The 22,475-nt window shown below is 40.5% G+C and overlaps 1 protein-coding gene across 2 annotated transcripts in view; it reads right to left on the bottom strand.

Moving 5' to 3' along the window:
- Window positions 1-22,475, bottom strand: part of CLIC5 (chloride intracellular channel 5) — a 77,794-nt gene that overhangs the window by 37,557 nt on the left and 17,762 nt on the right. The window contains exon 1 of one of the 2 annotated variants that reach the window (XM_049819116.1): window positions 18,783-19,103. The exons of the other annotated variant lie outside the window; for it this stretch is intronic. Coding sequence (XP_049675073.1) covers window positions 18,783-18,845 — 63 coding nt within the window. The 5' untranslated portion in view covers window positions 18,846-19,103. Of the gene's footprint in view, window positions 1-18,782; window positions 19,104-22,475 lie in introns of those variants that run through there. 2 annotated transcript variants of the gene reach the window in all.

Below are 22,475 nucleotides of genomic sequence, written 5' to 3'. Positions count from 1 at the left end.
ACTGAGATGCCATAGGAACAAGAAAAGAACTCAAGAAATGACAGATATATAAGCTTAAAATATAGCAAGATACTGGAACAAACCATTAAACAGTAAGCTCACAAGTGCGTGTGGAAATCTAAAGTTGATAGGAAAGACAATATGGACTTATCAGGAAAAAATGACATTAAACCAAGCAAATTTTGTTCTCTGACAGGGTACCACACAGCAGGTAGGAAGGAAGCAGCAGGTATCTAGAAGCTGAATTCTGTAACATTTCTGACATAAGCACCAGACTGTGTTTTCATAAACAAAGTAGGGAAATAGGACCTGTATGAAATCTCAGCAAAGTGCTTGTATGAGTGGTTGAAAAAATACTTATAGAGTAGTAATAATCAAATTTTCTGTTAGTCTAGAAACCTATAACAGAGGTACCATAAAGGTCTACGACAAGATGAATCATATTTAATGTTTCCATTAGCAACATGGAAGAAGGAATAGAGAGAACCTTACAAAATTTCCTGACAGCAGTAAGCACGGAGAAGTTATTGGTGTTTCCCAGGAGAGGAGTAGTCTCCAAAGTGATGCTAAGAAGTTGGAACAAAGTGTCTGAAATCACTTAAATGAAATTTAGGAAAGTAAACCTTAAGGTATAAGATGTAAGAAGAACAAAATCTAATGTACAAATGCAGGATGGGGAATAGCTGGTGAGTCTTCGAGGATGAAGTGAAGGAGGTTTTACGTAAATCACAAACAATATGAATCATCAGCGTATGCATCTACAAGCAACAGCAACAAGATAATGTGACACATATGCGATGTTCTACACCACAGAACAGTCCTCAAGCATGTATAAGACTGTTTTACAAAGAGGATGATGACCCATTGTTGTTCATGCCCACAGAGGATAAGATTAAGTATTTTGCTTAATTTGCAACAATAAAGATTTAGGGGAAAGAAAATCCCGTGTAATTATAGGACTATTGAAACACAAAGCAGGCTTTCTTAGGAGGTTGTCTAATCTGCATTAGTGGAGGCTTTGAAGAAATCAAAAGAAAATGTTGGTAAAACTGGTCTCGATTTATTTCATCCTGCTGCAGAGCGGAGAAGGTGCATAGGATGTTTTAAAAATCCTTTCTAACAGTAGATATTAGTGACCTTGACAATGAAGTTGTTCTTCCTGTCAGTGCTAGATGCTTGGTGGCACAGACTTTTGCTTTCCTCTGACCTGCACAGGATGAAGTCTGGCCCCAGTGAAGTCAATGGCAATTTTGCCCGTGACTTTGACGGGACCAGAATTTCACTCATAGGTTTAATGGCCAGAAGGGACAATTATAATAATCTTTCCTGACCTTTTGCGTAATACAAACCATAGATTTCACTCAGCCTGTAGCCAACGTCTTGTGGTTGAACTAGAACATATGTTTTGAAAGGGTTTTCAGGATAGACATATGCTAGACATAGAGTGGTAGTAAAATCCCCTCTAGTGGTGTATGTTTGCATTGCAGGGTGAAGTTCTCACTCCCGTGGAAGTCGGCCACAAACATACCACTTGTAGGATTCTGCTAAAGGTAGCTAACTTGCCCCATAACTTATATATGTAGATTTTTTTTCTTATCTATCAGCTGCATTTCTGTATGTGGGTTTAAGTGCTGGAAGGAACCTTAGTCACAGGATTGGGGGAGTCAGGCCACAGCAGTAGTCAGAAAATCGTCACAATTTTAGTAAAAGTTAATAGAGATGCTTAAGCATCAGCTACTGCTTGGTTATCTGGATACAACGGTGCATCTCATAGGAAGAGGTAAGGACTTTGAACAAGAAAGCCACAAATCCTTTTTTAAGACAAATAAACTTGTCCTGCAACATATTCATACTGGATAGCTATTAATGCTCTGCATATATAGAATGCAGCTCCTACATTTTGGAAGCTTATGCCTATAGGGTCATATTCTGGTTTTGGCCTTTTTGTGCCACAGCTATTAATGGATTATACTCTAATACACTTGATCTAATTCCTTAACAGTCAATTTTCATACAAAATATTCCCACTGATGACAAATATTCCACCAACTTCAGTGAGAGCAGAGTCATACTTTGGATTCACTAGTTTCTTTCTAATAAGTGATTAAAACCACAAGTGGTTTTATGGACTCTGGAGAAAGAATCTGGAAATTAATCTGGTTTTGCTATTCACAAAGCACCAATTATAAGTGTTTCAAATATTGATGATTCTATATCCTGAGAGCTAATTAGAGATGTAAAAAAATCATTCCCCCAGGAAAGCTGCCGAAAATAAAATGAGAGATAGATCATTGTCAAAAGGTGTCACAGGCAATGCAAATTATAGTTAAATTATTCCTGTTTCTAGTAGAGATCAGGTGCAAATAAAGGAGTCGTTTCTCCAAAACAAGCTCTATGCAGAGCTCAGGTTCCCATTACAGTACCAGAATCCTGCATGCAGTTTTTCTCGTAAGAACTAAATCTGTGCACATCTGGAATTTGAATGCCTCTTAAAAATCTCTGAGCCAGGGACAGTAATCTGGTCATATAGTATATTCTGCAAATGTTGATGAATTGCAGCCAAATTTCCATGCCTCTAAGCAGCGTATCGGACTAACAAATAATAACAGCAGCCAGGTGCTGAAAGTTAATGCTGAACCTGAAATCAGATCCAGGGCTGAATTATTTATTGAAATTCCATGACTTTATTTTCCCTATTAGAAGAGAGAGTCACTTGCAGGCATTGCAAATAAAGGTCTGAATGGTGGGGTGCTGCTGAGAAGGGCATTTAGCACCACATCAGCTGACCCCAGCACAGGCCATAATCTGCCCTCCATGGTCTCATTCTGTATCTTATTTAACATCATAAAAATACTGTTCATTGGTGACTTTAAATGGGATGAAAGAGCAATCAGTAACTGTCAGGAGCTATCCTGCAGTGGGCAGAACTTGTCTTTCTATCTCCTTTTGTATCTCCAAAGTTAACGGTGCTGCAGAGGCTATGAGAGAAGCTTCATCCCGAGATGCGATGAATGTTTACAACTTTCTCTGAAAGCAGATCAAGTTGCATTGCAAAGGAGCACTACATTGTAGGCTAAAACTAGTCTTTGGTTTGATGTTTGCATCATGGTATGACTTCCCAACGCAACCCACAATATCTTCAGTAAAAGAATTACTTATCAATACGATATTACCAGCATTCGGACCAGGCCTTACTGCCATGAGAATACAAATGCAATATAAACAACTTAGAGAGTTTAGTGTTCAGGGGATATTTTTTCACTTTTTAATATTTTCTTACCTGCCAAAACTGCTGTATTTGTTCATCTCATCATTTACACAGACATACAGTCAAATTTAGCTGTTAAAGGGGGTGTTACACTACAAGGTAGTCTTTTCTGATAGCCGTCTACAAAGGAAGGGAATGCAACTTTCGCTGAGTATTTCATTAAACAAGAAAGAGAGAGCAAGTTCTGAGTTGTAAATGTAAATACCCGCAACAAAAACAAGAGTCTAAGAGGTACACAAACAGCAAGGAAACATTCCTTGTGACTCACCTAAAAGCAAAACAATTTGCGTTTTCAATATCAAATGCTCAAGAAGAAAAAGCAGTGATGCTTTCCAAAAGCTACTGAGATATTTTCAGTAAGTGTGTATACTAGTAGAAGTACAATTTACTAGTACTTTACAGTATGGAGTTCTGAAACTAATAATGTATGATAAATGTTGTGAATAGAAAAAATAGTTGGATCAGTGAGTGGAGTTTGGATCACATTTCTTGTCTACTTGCCATCTCAGTGCAGGATGATCTCTTAAATCTCTGTGTCTATACTGTTTGGGTCAGTTTGAAATGCTCCAGTGATGCTGCTTTACAAACTTCCCATAGAAAACAGTTTTGACAATTTTCTCAAAACACATTTCGACTTGATGCTCAGACTGAATTTCCTCTAATTTCATTTTATCCTGTTATCCAGCATAAAAAACCCCAAACTTAATTAAGTTTAATTCAATGTTATTTATGAAAATAATAGTTACGTTTCTTCCCTTTACACAAAATCGTACATAATTATGCGATTGCAATTTCTCTAGTACGTCTTCACCTCTTACTGTCCTCTTGCTTCTGGGATCCTTGACCATGCTGTCCATTCCCAGTATCATCTTTTTTTTTATATTCTCATCAATCCTGATTCCCTCTTTCACCCAGGCCTCTCATGCTCCAAGTGGACCACCGTCCAAGAAGACCAGCAGTGACCCCAGCATGGTCATGCAGCAAAACTCTTCTCCAGCCTGTTCTTTCCTATCACACCTGTCTCAGAAGAAATCAGTAACTTTCTCCCCAAATGTGTCTTGCTCACTTCCCCCCCCCCCCCCAATAATCACTTTCTTGATTTACTTTCATTTTATGCCCCTCGTGCTTCAGCCACATACTCTGTTCACTGGCTTCACCAACCAAGTCGGTGACAACACCACCGAAATCTGCCCCCACCTCCTGTCCCTTCCCCTGACTGTCCGCTCCACATCTCTGACATTGTCACTCAGCTGCCTTATTCAAATTAAACAAATCCCATTTGGTAGGGTGGAAATGGAGCGGGACACAGGGATCATGCCCTGTAAATCCCCTCACCCATTTCCCATTAAGTTCATAAGAGGGTGCCACCTTCTTCTCCTCTGAAGACAGTCTCCAACCAAACTCTGTAAGTCAAATCTTTATTCTGCTTTCCTCTGGCATGACGACCCTTTCATTATCTGCAACACTGCAGACCTAATTGCCGTTTGACACTCTTAGAAACAAGAACTTTCTCACAGTTTTCCCCCTCAGGCTTAACAAATAGACACAAAATATCACCTGAACCTTCTTGATCCTACTGTCTGTTCTACAGGAGAATGTTCACTTAACGGTCACTAAAATAGGTCACTACAGTTTAATCTGAACACTCAGGTTTGGGCTGATAGAGCTGGGTTTTGTGCTGTGACAGGAGCACGTCGTACAACCTATGCCATGCTCATGCTTCGGACCTAGATTTTATTCTAGATGGATTAGACACAGATTTCACAGACTTCATGCTGTCAATCTACAAACTTTCTAGTCTTCTACATCACTTATATATATTTTATCTTTGCAGTTTTATATTTTATATAAACTATTTTATATTTTATACTTACAGGTTTATTTTATATTTACAGTTTGTTGGGCAATCTGTTAAGAGGCATGGTTAATCTGTTTCCCAGCATGGTTAATCAATTATAATTCACACTTTACGATTTTCTGGTGCTATAATCTTAGACAGGTAATTGAGCCTAACAATCAGATCTAGAGAAGGGCTGAGTCATCTCACCCCCTGCTTCGTTTACAAAGTTTCTCTGGCAGCATTTTGTTTTATCCTGTGGTCCTGCTCAGGGAAGGCAGCATTTCCATTTGCAGGCTGTCAGAGAGCTGTTAGCCTGGACAACCGCAACCTGCAGAATGCCATTGGAACTCCATATACAAAGCACCCACCGAGAAAAGCTTATTGGAATGTCCAGGTTAATGAGGTAATTGAGAAACTAGCATTTGGCTAGAGAATTTCTGAACATTTTCTATACATTTGTGTACAGCCAGGCCCAATTCACTGAAGTACCTAAATAAGCTCTGAAGAATTAGCTATTTTGTCATGTTTACTTATAATTCTCTCTGAAATGGAGATTTTTTTCTATTATTGTGAAATGCCAAGCACACAAGTGCTTCTTGAAAAACGACAAATACAAAGTAATCCTGTAAATTCACACTTCCAATGCAGAGCTAAACATCAGTCAGCACAAAACCCCTCTTTCTGACAGCATGGCACAACATGATTACTACTGTTTGCACTCACTCTCAAAGGTCCTGGATATAGCTTTAAATAAATAAATGCTAAATAAATAAAATATTTAAATAAATAAAATATTTAAATAAATCTTGAAAAAATAATCCTTGGTGCCCAGAGTGGAAGAGATGTCCAGGGGCTAATTATGCCCCTGCCACATGTGCAGATGGGGGTGGGAGCAGTGGCTGAGGTCAGGGGAGAGAGGCATTTCCTTCCCCTGGAAAAGAAAATTGACATTTCAAAGTTTGTCTCTTTGTCAGGGGAATGGGACTGCGCTTCCTCTAAGTTCCCCCCCCCCGGTCACATCCTTCCAGACTGGAACAAATCTTCCTGCGTGTATGTTCATCTGCCTTTATTACAGACTGATTAGTGAGAAGGAAGACTTATGGGGTGTTTAGAGAAATGCACACTTGGAGATGAACTAAACCCCAAAAGATTATATTCATGCACTCTGAGGAGATCCTTGCAGCTCCATCTTGGAGCAGGGTGTGTGCTTAATGCAGAGGAAGCAACAGATCATTTTTGAACCTCAAACAAGACCCAGCTCTAGAACTGGATCTAGAGTTTAACTGGGAGATTCAGATATATTGACTTTAAAAAGAAAACCCAAAAATTCAAAGTTAGAACACCTCAATACAAGAAAGGGCAACTCAGTAAATCAAGGCAAAAACTGCATGGGCAAGTCAACAGACAGAGAAAAAAAGTAAATTAAAATGATCCAAATGTCTGAAAAAAGGGCTTAATAATGAAGGAGTTTAGAGCACTGGATCTTCTTGGTATGTCCCGAACATTTAAAAGAACTGGGGACAGAAAAACAACTAAAACTGCCATTCTGAGAGATCCTATAACCTGCAAGAATGTTCCATGATTCTACCCCTCTTCATCCAGGAACAGCTTTTTGAAAAATACTATAAATAAAATAAACAAACAAAACAGGTCTCCAGTTGCACACTGAATCAGCAGCAATGGCTCATCACAAAACACAGGGCAGTGAAAGAAAATAATTTCCTCCCATGATATGCATTCGTATCTGTTTGAAGCTGCCCATTCAGCAGCTAAAAGCAAAAGGAAAGCAGTAATGCAGCGTGCCTGTTGACCCACACAAATCGAATCACAATCTAGAAAAACACCGGCAACAATAGCGATGATCCATCAGGGGCGGTTTCTCTGAATTCCACTTGTTTCGGACAATACACAGGTACAGACACGCACCAGCACCCAAACAATAGCTATCTGCAGTGGGTGGCAAGGTTCAGGATGTTTATTTGGGTGTTGAAATGTGATGGGGTGGACGAGCCTGGCAACTGATACGGAGAAGCACCTGCCCGACCTGAGCATTAAGTCAGTATTTTGTAAGGAGTTAAACCACAATGCTTGAGCAGCTTTTACAGTCGTTCCTCTATGTAAGAAGAAAAAGGAGGAAAGCAATTTTAGCTGGAGAAGCTACTGGGCTACACAAATATGAAAATGAATGTTGGTGCAAATGTTTCATAGAAAATGAAGCCAAGGCACAGGGATGTGGCGTGGCTTAGACAATGACAGACAGAAAGAGAACGCGTCTCTGCTGTCTCCCAGCTTAGCTCTTTCTTCATCAGCCTCAGGCTCTGACCCGCGCTGACGCCGCGTTCAGAGCCCTGGCCAAGCCAGCATCTGCTCAGCCTCTGAAGGCCCTTCCAAAGTCTGGCCCTTGCATATCCAGACAAAGATATGCAATCACATATTTAACCACCACCTGAACTAATCACATCCTGGAGACAAAGAGGTATTTTAAGACAGGCAAGCAGCCTCTGAATATCGTTTCTATCAGACTGACTTTGGCCAAGTTTGTGTTATCTGAGACACAGAAGGCAAAGATTTCTTCTGTACTTGAACCAAGCCCTGCTCTTGTTTGCCAAGATACCCTCCATTGCAATGCCTTCCTGGTTTGTAGATTTTATGGCTTTATTGACTCAAACTATATGTTTCATTACAGCATATCTAGTCTGATCTGAACCAGAAGAAGAAAGGGCATGACTTCTTTGGTGGGTCATTCCAATGGTTAATCACCTTTACAGTTATTATTAAGCTTATTTCTAACTTGACTATATCTGACCTTAACTATTAGTATGTCTTGTTATACTTGTTACCGCTATATTAAAAAGCCCGCTACAGATGCATTTAATATTGCAGTCAAGTGACATTTGGTCTTTTACTTAAATGAGAAAGACTGCCTTAAGGATGGCAATCTGAAGTATTTTTTAAACCTTAAATTATTCTTCTCTACATTTCTTTCAATATCATAACATACATTAGCTTTGTGTGCATTTAAAATAGCCAGCCAAAAGATAATCTAAACCTTGACCCCTCCCTAATAATAGCAAAGGAAAAAAAAATTTAAAAGCATCGTTGTTATTAGTATAATTTGTGTATTTATTATTGGAATACCGCAAATTATGAAGCAGGTGGGGCACATGAACACTGAATTAGTCGTGCTAAGTGCTGTGCAAAAAACCAAAAGGCACAAGAGCTATGCCTAAAGGATGGAGCACAGGACCAGAGTGGTGTTCTTGCTGGACCTCTTTCCACAGGGCCACCACTTCTCCGCTTCTGCACCTATAAAGTGCTGATCATGACTGTAAAGTGCTTCAGAATTGCTCTAAAAAGGCCTTTGTATTTTTTATCTCAGAGACTGGGTTTTGCAAAGACAATCATGTTCAGAGACGACTGCCAAAGCATGGAGCAGTTCTCCCTTGCAGAACTGGGGTCTAAGTATGCTTAATAGCTGTCAGCATCTAGGCAGGTTATGGATCTTCTATTATCACCCTGTGTTTTACTACTAAGTGTTTAAAAAAAAACAACAAAAAAACCCCACAACTGCTGAACATTTAAAACCTATGCTAAAATATCTTTTCTAAATTGCAGACAGTTGCTGACCTTAGCTGTCAAATGGTTTTTGAGATGGAGCATACATCTCCATGGATTAGCTCATCATACTTTGAACTCCACTGCTAGCCTGCAGCAGCACACACTCTTTGGAGGTGATTAGCCCTTTTCCAAACAGTAAAGCATTATACTTCTATGTCTTTATTAGCAGCAGAAGTTAGAAAATTTTATATCTGCTTTGGCATCTTCATGGTTAACAGAAAGGGAAACTAAAGCCATACCTAAATCAAGTGAACTTCCTCTGTGTGTAAACTCCATTCCCAGTATCCTGAACAGGTATTAACACCTGAAATATTAGTAAATGGCAAACTGAGTCATGATATTTTTTTCTTAGTCCAGAGGAAACCAACAAATGCAAGAGAAGCAACAAAAATAGTCAAGAAATGGCTATTTTACAGCCCAACTTACATAAGGAGGAGAAAAAAAATCACTATTCCCATATATAATCTTTGCAAGTTTTAAATATGTCAAATTCAAGTTTTATAGAATTTAAAGTAAATTAAAATCAGCTTTGGCCTTGAATATTAGGCTTTGAACACTGTTATTACGTTTTACATCAGGCACCCACAGGTGAATGCCATGGGCTTCTGTCATCTGCTCTGCACACAAAATTAGCGACTATCAAGAATGATGATTTAGAAGAGCAAACTATCACTGTCTGAGCAACTTCATCCTTAATATAATGACATTTATGCCAAAGTAGCTATAGCAGGGATAGGTTCGACTCCTACTGTCCTACAGAGGCATTAATAAGTTATTACAACACAACCCTCCTGAAATACATTTCAATTAGTGCTTTATCTCAGTTTTATGCAGAGTTGCCAGAAATACATATAAAGGAGATATTTCAGTGTCTTTTGGCAATCAGGTGCATGGGAAGAAAACTGGAGAAGCACCCAAGCTCCAGATATACAATACCTCTTAGGCAGAAGTTGAACCAGGGTACCCTGGAGACCAACATAAAAGTCATGGAGATTAGGACACCGGTACAAATTTATGAGCCTGAATGCATATAAGAGCAAGCAATAAAAACAGTGAAGTTGAAAAAGAAGGTACTACAGAAGATACAAGACCCTAAGAAGGAAAAAGGAAGGCAGGAAAGAGTGGGCAGGGTGCCAGCAGAGAGGAGTTTTGGCTCAACTGCTGTGGGAGGCAGCTCAAACTGAGCTCCCCACCGCCCCACGACCTGGCTGGGCCCAGTGCGGTGCTAACACGGCTGCACAAACTCTGGGCTAGAGCCAGCTCATGTCCAGACACTTAATAAAGCACCCAACAGCCTGTACCTGAGAGCAGACAAATGTCCAATTTCCTCTGGTTTCATTTCTTTTATGTCCAAGAAGTCAAGAATTTCGATATACTTTGTCAGGAGACAGTTCTACATCAGAGACCTCATCCCATTGTGTATTTCTCTTCTATTTTAAGTGGTGTTCAGGATGCTGTGCTGGGATAAGGGTGAAGAATGTTCCCTGCTCCCACGATGTGTCCACATGTGGTGGAAAGGGAGTGGTATCAGCATTTTATCAAGGTAAGGAGAGCCTGAATAATTTGCCTTGGGTTGCTGAAGGAGGCAGAAAAGCAAAAAAGTAAAAAAAGCCTCCCAAGAATTTGCGTAGAAATCTAGTAATTTTACTGAGCTTAACACATTGCAAAATTTGCACGGCAGGACCTTTTCATAGTTTGATTAGAGCTGGACAAAAAATAATGAAAATCAGAGTTTACAGCTGGTGGGAGCTGTTGCTGTTGCTTTGTATTAAGATACAGTGCTGAAACAATGATTTGTTCATAGAATGGAAGGTAAAAAAAAAATGTTGATTTGCATTTTGACTGGTGCCATTTTAACATGGCAAAACTTTGCTATGGTGTTACAGAATGGTATCTCAGGTGCTTCGTGTCCCAGTCTCTTTTCTGAGCACATCTTCTCTTATGACACTGTAGCCATGTGATTTCTGCAGCGCACCAGAGTCACTGAATCAAAGAGGAATCTGTGTTCTATCATGGAAGATCCACTTCAGCCAGTGAACACCACCTTTAAAAAATGATACTTATGAAGGGTAAAATCATAAACACTCTAAAAGGTAAGTTATGGAATTATTATTGTGAGGGACAGAATAATACTCGTTTACAAAGAATCATTTAACAGAGTCAGAGAAAACATCCTATGGACCCGTTCTACATTTATGTGTGAACTTGCAATCAAGTTGCGTAGCAAACAGCAATGACGTGCTGTAAATGTAATCAGTTACAGAAAGTTCTACCCTTAGGTATTATTAGATAAAATTAATGGCTTTGGATCTTCAAAACACAGGTGAATACATTTTGAATTACTTTTGTTCCACTGTAATAATTTCCAACTCTTAGGTCTGATATAAAAATCATGCCAGGAATACATGATGCTGATTAAACTCATCAGACCTACAAAAATCAAAGATTTTTTTAACTCATAGCTCCAGATGTACATATATATTACTGTTATCGCATCTAGATGAGTTTTACTGCATGTCAGCAATACAGAAGTGCAAACAAATGGGGAGAGCAAGGAGCAAGGAAGGACAGGGAATGAGGATCTGTTCTGGACTTTGATCATGTTAAACTTTACTGTGTCAAACCAACTGCTTCAAGCTATTTTCAAAGTACCTACTATAGCACTTTAGATACCTGCTCCGATTTCCTAGTTCACGTAAGATTTATAGATTTGAATCCAGTATGAATCCAGCACAAAACCAAACCTTCCTTATTCCAAATGATTCTCCCTACGACTTCCAGTCAGCCTTTGTGGGGGGAAAAAAAAAAAGTATCATTGAAACCTTCTGTTATTCATGTATAAAACTAACACACAAACTCACAGCCCTTTAACATCCGTCTGACTCTGTTAAAAAAGAGTAATTTGAAAAATCTTCTACCAGAGCTCTTAGCTGCAAAATGGAAATACTAGTGTTTATGTTACCTATTTGCAGCATTGCTGGGGTTATTTTGCTGGTATCTGCCAGATTTTGAAGAATTATGTGTCATACAAGAACTAAGTAATATTGTTGCTGTAATGATCAGTATGTTATCCTAAACAATCCTTACACAGCCCTCCATCAAAATATATTTGATATAGCCAGATGAACTGATACTAACATTAAACTCTGGAGCACAGGCAGACTTACTTCCTCCTGGCCGTCTTGGAAAGGATCCCTGTATATTTTTGGGATGTTATGTCAAATGATCTCTGTGACATTTGCTGTTCTGAATAACTGCAGCAGAGTTATATATTGCCAATAAAAGTTTCCTGGGGACACTTACTGGAGCTCCGCTGTCATCGCTGAACCATGACACAACAACCCGTGAGCCTGACGCGACACGTGCTGCCGGAGATGGAAAAAGAACAATCTACAGCTAAACGTAGAGCATCCAAAGCATACCAGTGGCTATTTCTAACTACAAGCAATAATAATTACGAATATCACCAGTTCTTCATGGTAGAATTAAAACACTGTATTTACCTGATTTGACTCTGCGGCTCAGAAAAGCAGGAATAAAGGAAGGAGTTAGTAGGTGGAGTTTACAGAAGATCTCAAATACACTTAAGCTAGCCTAACTCTACTGCCACTGAACTCAGCAGTACAAACCTGACTGGCTTTCATGGCCATGCAATATGACCAATGCTGAATGTTTCTGAAGACTTATCCATTCAAATTATGGATCCAATTTATAAAGGCATTTAAGGAAATAAAGTTATGCATATTCAACAAAGCATTTGAATATGTTTCATTTTAATCAGATGTTCTGATGACAATTAACATATATATTGATGCCATCAAGTTCAATAAAAAGCAAGTTGTCACAGCCATTTATATGAGGGGAAAAACCAAACCATGCCAGATAAGGCTGTCATTCACCTTTAGCCATAAACTAATGATTAGAACGTGAACTCAGGCAGAAGGAGACATAGCTGAAAATCGCTTCTTAATTGGAGATCCAGTTTTCCAAGCAATCCTAAAAGCATTCCAGACTAAGATCAAGGTGGCAGGGATAGTGATTACAACCCTGCCAAGTCCTTTTATAAATTTGGCCTGCTTAAACTATTCACTGTCCACCTCTCATATTCCCACCAATGAGGCACTTGTCTTGACGCAAAACAAAATCTGCAAATGCTCAGAGAGAAAACAGACACACAGACATACAGACTCTGGGTTGTATAACTCTGGCTAAAGCTTCTTTAAAGTATTGGTTTTCTTCATCACAAGGCAAAACAAGCAGCTTGTGATTTTAAAACATTTGCTAGGCAGCTATTTGTTAATTTATTGAATTATTTTCTTTTAACAACATAAGATTAAAGCAAAACTACATCTTGCCAAGATGGATGTTTTCCCCTTGACTGTTCTTTTTATTATTTTATTGAAAATGCTTAATAAAAAGACCAGATAAGTAACTATCAGTCCAGGCAGTATTTCCTTGATTTAACTGGGTCTGTATGGAGTTAGTATTAATTTGTGATTCAAATTTAGGAGGCCTGGCTCTCTTCTTGTGCTCATTATATATATACATATATATATATAAACTCTATGGGCTTCAACCCAGTCAGTCCTGATTTGAAAAGATCTGAGCAAGATAGGAACCAAACCAGAATTACACTGAAATACCGGAGTCCCCCTGCATGGAGCTTATGAAACACGTTTATAAGTGTTTAAACAAACCTAGTAAAACTATCTTCCTCCCGGTATATATGCTGGTGTCCAGACTACCGGTAACCCTTGTAAATTTGGTAACCTTAATATTAACACACAAGGGCCAGTACACTAGAAGAGGAGACTTAGGATGCTGATCATACACTGCCTCACCAAAAGAGATTTGGAAGATACATGAACTGTGGTGCCCACCATCTGCTCAACAGCTCTGAACAGGTGAAAAATGCAAGATCCTAAGAAGCCCCAATGCTCACAGCACTTCCAGGGTGACAGCTGAAAATTGGCAGAGACTGCAGGCACTATATGTTTCTGCTTTGTAGGGTGGCTACGTCTCTCTCAAAATGTGAAAGGCTTGGCCAACCTCATGACCAAGGATCCAAAAAAATGTTATTGTCGGTCTTGGAGCACCAGACAGGTTGAACCAGATGTTTCAGTATCATTATTCTTCCTTTTGTTTTTCTCTCTTTATTATTTCCTCTCTACCTAGAAAGTTTCACTGAACATAGGAATGATTTTGTATGGAAGCCAAAAGCTGAGTTCATAATACCCAGTAAAATACCCCTACTTCTCAAGAAATGGAAATGAACTTTGTACCTTCCAGATCCGATTGTGATTTCTACTCATCATCAAAACACTACTCGAGGGCAGCCTACAAATCAAATGAATTACAGAGCCTGTATTCTTATAATGGATTAAAATGTTCCTGTCAAGTTTTCTCTCCCAGTTTGTAAAGCCATTATTGGTTTTGATAATCCTGAAATTCTGAAACTGAAATCAGTTTTCTTATCAGAGTGACTCTTATGTTACAACTACGAAAGCCTCAATAGTGGGGAATGACTGTTTGTACCAGGAGTAACATTTATATCTTCCTTTAAGGCTACATTGCAGCAGTTCACCAAAATCCAAACCAGGCTTAGTCTGAAATCACCTTTCAGCAGAGACAACTTAAAAAGAAAAAACAAACACAAAATCAGAAAATGCACAAGAAGAAACTTCAGAGTGCATAAAAATCTTGCACCTCCCTGGGATGATTTCTGGGATAATTGTGTCCAACGGAGAGGAGAGGGGCAGCAACACCCTCCCGGGAGCAGTGACTCCTGGGCTTTTGACAGAGCACACTAAATCAGCAGGATGACTGCTTTGTCCTGGGCACCCAGGCTCTCTGACTGACTGATTCATTCAGGGATAGAAATTTCGGTGCCAAATGTTGCCATCGCTTTCAAACACACTCCTAACAGACAGCTAAAACTCCCCGAAATGAAACCGTCGGAGATGACAAAAGGCTCGCAGGTTCCTTGTACGTGTGTTTGCTGCTCCAGGAGACTGTGAGCATACCAGGACTAAGCTCTTCTCTTTGTGATAATCCTCGAACAAGAAATGACCGTAAGGGGCCCTACAAATACTTCAGTGCTGTCAGTCCTTGAACCATTCTTTGGCTGGTACCGTAGACCCGAGACATGGCAAACACACCATCACGGTGCCTGGTCGTGCACAACACTCAGCTCCTAACGGGAGGCACAGGCTGAGGGCGTTCAGTGCGTTTTACGCCTTTAAGTCTTCAGCTGGCAGACGGGAATACGTTCGATGTCTGAATCAGTGAGTGTGGAAGATCAAGGCCTTTGAGCGATCCCTCTTGCTTTTTGCACTTGCAAGCACCTTCATGTTTTCTCTAGATGGGTGTTCAGTGTGACTGCAGTTGAACACTTTGTGAAGTAAAGCCTTACGCCTTTTAAGCAAAAGCTCTTGCACACCTGAGCTGATGAACGTATCCTGAATGTTAATTACTCAATACCACAACGATGACTCCTTGCAGAAATGACTGTCTGCCAGCTCACTACTCATTCTCCTACTACCACGATGATACCACCATCTTTTGATTGTCAGAAATATGGATTAACATATATCTCACTATAGAGTGTTTCTAAAGCAGGAAGATTTTTAAAATGAAATGTACTTTGGACCATTCCTGTGGTTTGTTTGCTTTCTAGACTGCACTCATCCTGACCAATGCAAATAGACAGCTGTACTCTCAAGTCTTATTTGTATCATGCTTTGTTTTCCATGTTTACAATATATCTCCCTTCAAATTAACTTTCTGGATATTAGGCACTACTCTAATTCTGAAATGCAAGGAATGTACATCCAAACACCCGTTTCCACTGCAAACAGAAAGAAACCAGAACGGTTTTGTGATCCTCCCGTGTGTATTTTAATAGTCTGTATGTAAGAAGAGCACCATTCAGTTTAGTCACAGGTGCAAGACTGCCAGAAAAAGCTAAATATACCTTCCATCAGGGTGTCATTTATACAGAAGCACTTTGCTCCTCCGGCACACAAAGAATTAAAATTAACCTGTGCTACAACAAGCCGGGTTAAGCACAAAGCAAGCACTACCTCCCGATGCTCACTTCCCCAGAGCTGCTGCTGCCAGTGTCTCGCACTACCGCGTATCAAGCCTTTTTCTCTGGCAGCCTCTTCCAATTCCCTGTCAAACAAGTTTAGAGAGGGGACTGCTGCTGGAGAGTTTCAGCGTTCACAAAAGGCCTGCTTACACAAACTGCAGCTCCGATTAAGGCGGCACCACCTCCCCGGCGGACCTCACCGCTCCTCGGCTCTGCCCGTTCTCATCGTCACTCTGCTCCTGTCCTGCCCCAGATCTCTCAATCAAGCACCTTGCAAGAACAAACACTCGTTCACCAAAAAAAAAAAAAAAAAAAAAAAAGTCTCACAGATCCAGGTTAGGGCACCATTAGAAAAAGAGTAAAATCGAGGGGGACGGTAGCCACCAGGTGTGATAACCGCTTGACCTGCACAGCTCAGGAGATGGTAGCTGACCTGCGTTAGGTTACAGCACGGCTCTTTTGTCTACAGTCACCTCGCTGCTTGTCTTTCTAAGGCTCCTGCTCTCCTGGTTGTTAAATAAAAAGGGAAATAGAGCAATTGTGTAACACCTTTCTTTTTTTAACCTGAGACAGGAACTGCTTTTATTAGAGACTCTATGGCTGGGGAAAAACAGCCCTTTCTGGTTTATTTGGGCTTGTAGAAGATAGAGTTTTCTCCAGGCCGTGTCTACTGCCCTGCATTTTTCTTACTGATCTCTGTGTGTTTTCTGGCTCTGTGTTCATTCGAGGATGCAGGGCAGAACTTTTTTCAAGGGAAATATTAGTGCCACAAAAACCAAAGGATGAAATGCTCATTGACCCCAACATCTCCCATTACTGGAACTTGCCTCAAGTGTGGGCCAGTATATTTAGATTTGCCACTTGTCCCAGCATCACATACTCATCCACAAGTTGCCACCTTTCAGTTCTTCTTTCCAGTTTTAAAACAGACTGAGCAAGTGCCTTGTCCTTTGCAGACTTTCTCCTGGATCAGCCTTCCTGTTTTTCTCCCCTTACTAATATGCTACTCTTTTAAATTTCACGCTCTGGCAAGTTTTCACCTGTTCATATTTCTCTTATATGCTCCTATTTTTCAACTTTTAGTTCCTCCCTTGCTTGGATGTTCTTCTCTTACTTATTTTTCAACTTCTGAGATGTATAATTTAATACTCTGGTTATATGCTTTACTAGACAACTTTTTAGACTTTTAATTACATTAATGGCACCTTTCCAAAATATCAGGAATTGCAATTTTTCAACCTAAATGGAAAGTCTCCAGGCAGACACCAATTAATTCTTTTACTCCAGCTCTGCAAATTATGAGTTTTATGTGAGAGTGTCTATGCAATTCTGTAACATGCATTATGCAGGAAGTCACATTACTAAAAATGTTCTTTCTGGAGTTATAAATCTTCAAATGATGGCATGGCCGAATTGAACGCAGTGCAAATTTTTTCCAGTAACTTACAGATCCAGAACTTCACACAATGAATCTGGGCAATGACCTTCACTTTAACAGCTGATGCAGTCAAAGGACCATATATCACAAACATCCGTAGTATCAGCCTCAATAAAATAGTGTGGGCACTAAAACAAACCACCAGTTAAAGGTTTGCATTTCAGAATACATTTCTGATGACAGAGTGCCCAAAAATCCCATTAACCTATTTTTTAGCCCACAAACATCTCCATTAAACTCACTTTGGTAGAAACAACTTGTAGAGGAAAGGTATCGGGATGTATGGACACACGCAGGTCCCTTTTAATACATTAAGGCCTACTAGGCAGTTATGAACCAGGACTTCTTGTAAAATCAGTTTGCTAGGGAGAAAGACGTTGTTGCTGGCTTGATGAGAAAGGCTGCACATGAATTGACGGGTTTTAGAGGATGTGTGAAGAAGCCATGTATACACATCATGGATGGTGGCTGACATTTCAACCTACAGCCCAAAGTACCCATTAGGGAGTACAAAGCAGTGATATACCCTCAACTTGACAGAAAGGAGGGGTTGGAATTTGCTTTCCCAATCATTCAGTACTCTGTTTGCAATGGGCCTGATATAACTCCCACATATTAATAATAATCCTACTGATTTACAGTGATGGTTTAGGCTCAGCAAGACCAAACACCTGCATTTTATATGGGCATAGTGGATTTTAGCCTCAACGTACATAGAGGCTTTGAAACATGCTCTGAACATCAAAAAATCTGAGCTGTTCACTGGGACAGAGTTTGCATGAAGTTTGCAGTTAGTAAGGTTCAATGTGTAATGGGTTTGAAGTGTGCCACTAATTTTAATGGTCAGATTTTCATAGCCCAAGACCAAGAGACGTACCCAGTTTGAAACATTTTGAAATCCTACCATATAACAGGTGTACTTATTTTTCTATATTTTCATTAAATCAGTTTCTGTTCTCAGTTACACTTGTATAAAATCAGAATGAGCTTCAGGCTGAGGAAACTGAGAGTAAAAACTGATTTAGTTTTCATTTTTTTAGAAAAATAAAAGTATTGCAGGAAATAATCAGAAGACTGCCAGCTTATCTCAGTCCTTTTTGTTTTATGATCCGCTAGCATTTCAGACCTGACAGCCTCTGCCAAGGTACCAATAATGGTACCCCTCAGCTCTTCATGCTCTCTTCCCAAAAACAGAGAAGCAAGTCAGGATTCTTATAGAAAACCCTGAATTCTAAAGCCTAAACTCTGAAGTTAGGACACAGTACATTGCAGGCAGCAGGCTAAGAATAACAGGACAAACTCACAGGGAGAGAAATAACAATAAAACACAGGAACCCTGACTCTCCCTCCACAACATTACCTAATCCTAATGTCACGAAGAAGAAAGCAGTGTGAATGTGTGTGCAAGAGATAACAGGCTGTCAAAGCACCGCTTCTGCTCAGCGCCAGAAAATTAAAGTTTGATTATTCAATAGAAGCCGAGCTGATCCGAGAGTCTCACCAGTGTCCAGTTCACAGTGCAACTTACCTTCACAAAGAGCTCAATTTCAGGGTCCTTTCCTTCCCCATTAGCAGGAACAGAGTCTGTCATTTTTCACCCCCAAGACTACCAGCTGATCTCCCACTATTAAGTAGCAAAAGGAGGTTACAACTGCACAGTGGGTAGGTTTCCCTTCCGAACAGCTCTCACCAAGCTTTTAAAACATCATTCATAACGACAAAGCTCAAAACCAGCAGAGAAAACAAGTTTGCAGGTTAATAAATAAATAATAATCATAAAAAAAAAAAGCAGGCAGCAGAGCAGCAGTCCCTGTTACGGCTGTGTAGTTCTTCAGAGCAACAAGTGCTGCTGTGCTCTGGTACAGTATCCTCATCTGTCAGAGCTGCAGTTCTCACTGCCTGCCCAAAATAGCCCAGAGCATAAAAAAAGAGGGTGGGGTTAACTCACAGGGGAGGAGACAAGGTCCTGGTACCTACAGCAGGATCAGCCTCTGAGCAAATAATTCTGCTCTTCCCCATTTTCAGCATTTCTGTTGTTCCCTCCCTTGTTCTTTGGCTGGGAGCACCAGTGACAGGGGAAGAGGGAAGGTCTGCAGCAGGCTGGTTTCATTGCTTGAAGCAACAGTGATGTTTTTTCCTTCTTTTCTGAAGGGTGTTTTTCCTGCTTCTAGCTGTTCGAAATCCTAATATTGTTATTGCCAGGAATGGTAAGGGGAAAAAAAAGCCAAATTTCTTCACCCTGTGCATTGGCTGTTGCATCAGTGCAAGGAGCATGCAGAAAGCAGAGCCCTGCCTCAGCGAAAACCCCTGTGCGTGGTACAAAGTGGTACAGAAGCCAAAACTGAACACTCTTAGGTGAGAAAAGCACCTGTGGTGCCACCACTCCTGGTAGAGTTCGGGAGCAGAGGAACGGGAATGGGGTTACGCAGGAGAACGAAGAGCTTCAGGGCCCTGGGAAAATAAAAAGTTTGGGTCCCATAACTATTTCTCAGCGTGTCCAGCGGGGTGCTGGTTGTGGGGGGGGGCGGGAGAGTGATGATACGCTGGGGTGGAGTTCAGAAGAAAACTTTCAAGGGCTTCAGCCTGCTGTTGACGTACTGTCATCCTCTATACTCCCTTCCTTCGCCCTGCATTCCTCGCGTGACTCAGAGGTCACCACACAGCAACCCTAAGCGAGAGGTGACACATGATAGAAAGGCCTGACACAGCTAAAAGGCATGGAGGAAAGGAGTGCTGGCACAGCAGGGGAGAGGGGACAAAGGCAAAGAGGTCGGGTGGGACCTCCTCCTCACTGCCATCATTGCCCCGAGGGACTTCGTGCCCTCCCGCCCTGGGGAAGACCCTCCTGCACCTCTGCCCTCCCTGTCTGCTGCTCCTGTTTCGGGACCGCCGAAGCTCCGGCTCGCAGGCTGTTTGTGGCTCGCACCGCCAGACATGAGCAGCTTTACCTTCTCCTTCTGATATAGAGAGGCCTTTTGGGTACGGTTTTGACATGATCAAACACTCGCCTTTCCTGAAAGTGCTCTTAGCTGTGTGCTTTCGCGATGATCTTTAATTCTCTCCCGTGACCCCTAGGCATTTGACATGGATCCAGAGCAGTAGCAGCAGCTCTGCCTCTTCGGGCAATTCTACGGGAATTTCCCACAACAGCTGTTTCGCGTGCACTCCATGAAGCACTGAAATGGTTAACAACTAAATCTCATTATGCTGTTGCAACTGTAATTACAACATAATCAACATTATAATTAGTGTAAAAGTGTGCTTATGGTTTTTAGATCTAATTAGCACTCATTCAAATAACTGGAAGGTTAACTATAAGAGAATTAAGTGTTATTACTACTTTGATTTCAAATTTTTTACGTGTAATTTTTGGACTTGGCATATTAATTACCAAACATTTATAGTATAATTATTCTTAGGCCTACCGGCAAACTTCCAAGGACATGGGCTAAGTGTGCTTACATATGGCAAAAAGAATCATTGCACTGTAATTATATATTACAGTTATAAAAGTCTGCCAGAAACATAACTGTAGTTCACCATATCTCTAAAATGCATCCTTAAATAATATATTATCAACTATATGATTATAAGCTTTTGTTTTTGCTGAAAAATGGTTTTGCTTTAGCACCTCATGTGACAACATAATTTCCCTTTAATGGGGGTTCCTGGAAACAATGGGAAGTGGGTCATCTTGACTGAGGTTACCTGTAGCTCCAGCCCCACAGAAAACAGTTTTGATATACGCAAGTGCTTTGAAGAATTTATATCACAGGAGCATACATATGAGCTCTGGAAGAGAAAATACTGCCAGCTATGAGAACAGTATAGAGGTAATACCGCTAATGCTAAACCAAAATGTTGAAATAAAAGCAGCATTCAAGATACCAGCACTTACGAGATGTGATGCATGCGACCTATTTAGATGTCTATTTTAGAATGAAAAAACATGTCCTAGAAGTGCCTACTTTTTTCCACTGGTAATAAAGGGAGCCCAGGGTTAACAAGCTCAGATAAAGACATTATAATGGTCAGACAAATCCCGCTGTAATTATTAAGTAAAGGAAATCTGTGGCTTTAGTGCCTGATTTCTATGCACATGTCATCTCTCACTTCAGAAGTTGTGCATGCCTTGCGCTTCTGAAAGTTAAACTCTAGATGCAGCAATTTCGGTAGAGACTCAACATGTCAAAACACTTAAATCCTTCCTTCCCAATTACTGTCTGGGCTTAGTGGTGTATTATAATTAGTTTGCAAGACGGCGAGTATTGTGCCGAGGCTCAGCAAAGCAGAAGGGAAACTCTGCAATACAGGGAAAGGGAGCTAAGATGCCCTGAAGCTGTTTCCATCTTGACCCAGATAAAAGCTACTGCAGGAATGGCCCAGAGTCCGTCTGGTTCAAGACACTTCTGGGCAGCAGTGCCCCTGGAAGGTCCCTTCCCCATCCGCTTTCACCCATGAGGCACCATCCTGCACTCATCCCCTGCCCCAGGACTTGATATGGGATGCTCAGAGGTTACGGAGGCTGTAGTGTGAAAACCACACATCTGATATTCCAGCTGTGCTTTTAGGTATCCACAGAGAGAATAACCCAGCCCACCTCAAAAACTCTCTGATTTTCAAAAGTCTCCCTCTGGAAGCCCTAGAAGAGACCAAGCAAAACAGAGTCCTTGTTCATATAAATGCTGTGTTTTTTAAAATAGATTCTGAAAGCTTGATTTAAGATAAACATTGTAGGAGGCAGTGAGTAGGAGGAAATATATACATATATGTAAGTACTGCTTCAGGAATCTATTCATGCATTTGCTGCTTTGCTGTCATATAAAACTGACTTATCACTTACATCTGGGTGGAACCTTTTTCACTATAATGGTTATTATTATCTACACAGCTCTGTTTTGTGTTATTAAATCAGGTCTTTCTTCAGCCAAATTAAGGGTAAGATACTGATAAATAATTAGTACACTCTCATTTTACTGCAAAGAATGAGTTGCTTAGTTTGGCCTATCATTTTCTCACAAGTCAGAAATGGCAGAGGCTTTGAGTTACGTACAAGAACATTAGACGCTGAATTATGAACTCTTCATAAGACAAGTCATTATAGTTTGAGGTTTATGAGATATATAAGTGAATATGAGCACGTCACCCTATTAATAAAAGAAGAGGACAGCTTCAGAAAAGGAACCGCCACATCTCCACATGAGACCTCTATTGTAGGTGA

The sequence above is a fragment of the Accipiter gentilis genome, chromosome 16 (assembly GCF_929443795.1).
Source record: "Accipiter gentilis chromosome 16, bAccGen1.1, whole genome shotgun sequence".
Lineage (NCBI taxonomy): Eukaryota > Metazoa > Chordata > Aves > Accipitriformes > Accipitridae > Astur > Astur gentilis.
The sequence above is the reverse complement of the archived record's forward strand: the minus strand, read 5'-3'. Positions and strand labels throughout refer to the sequence as shown.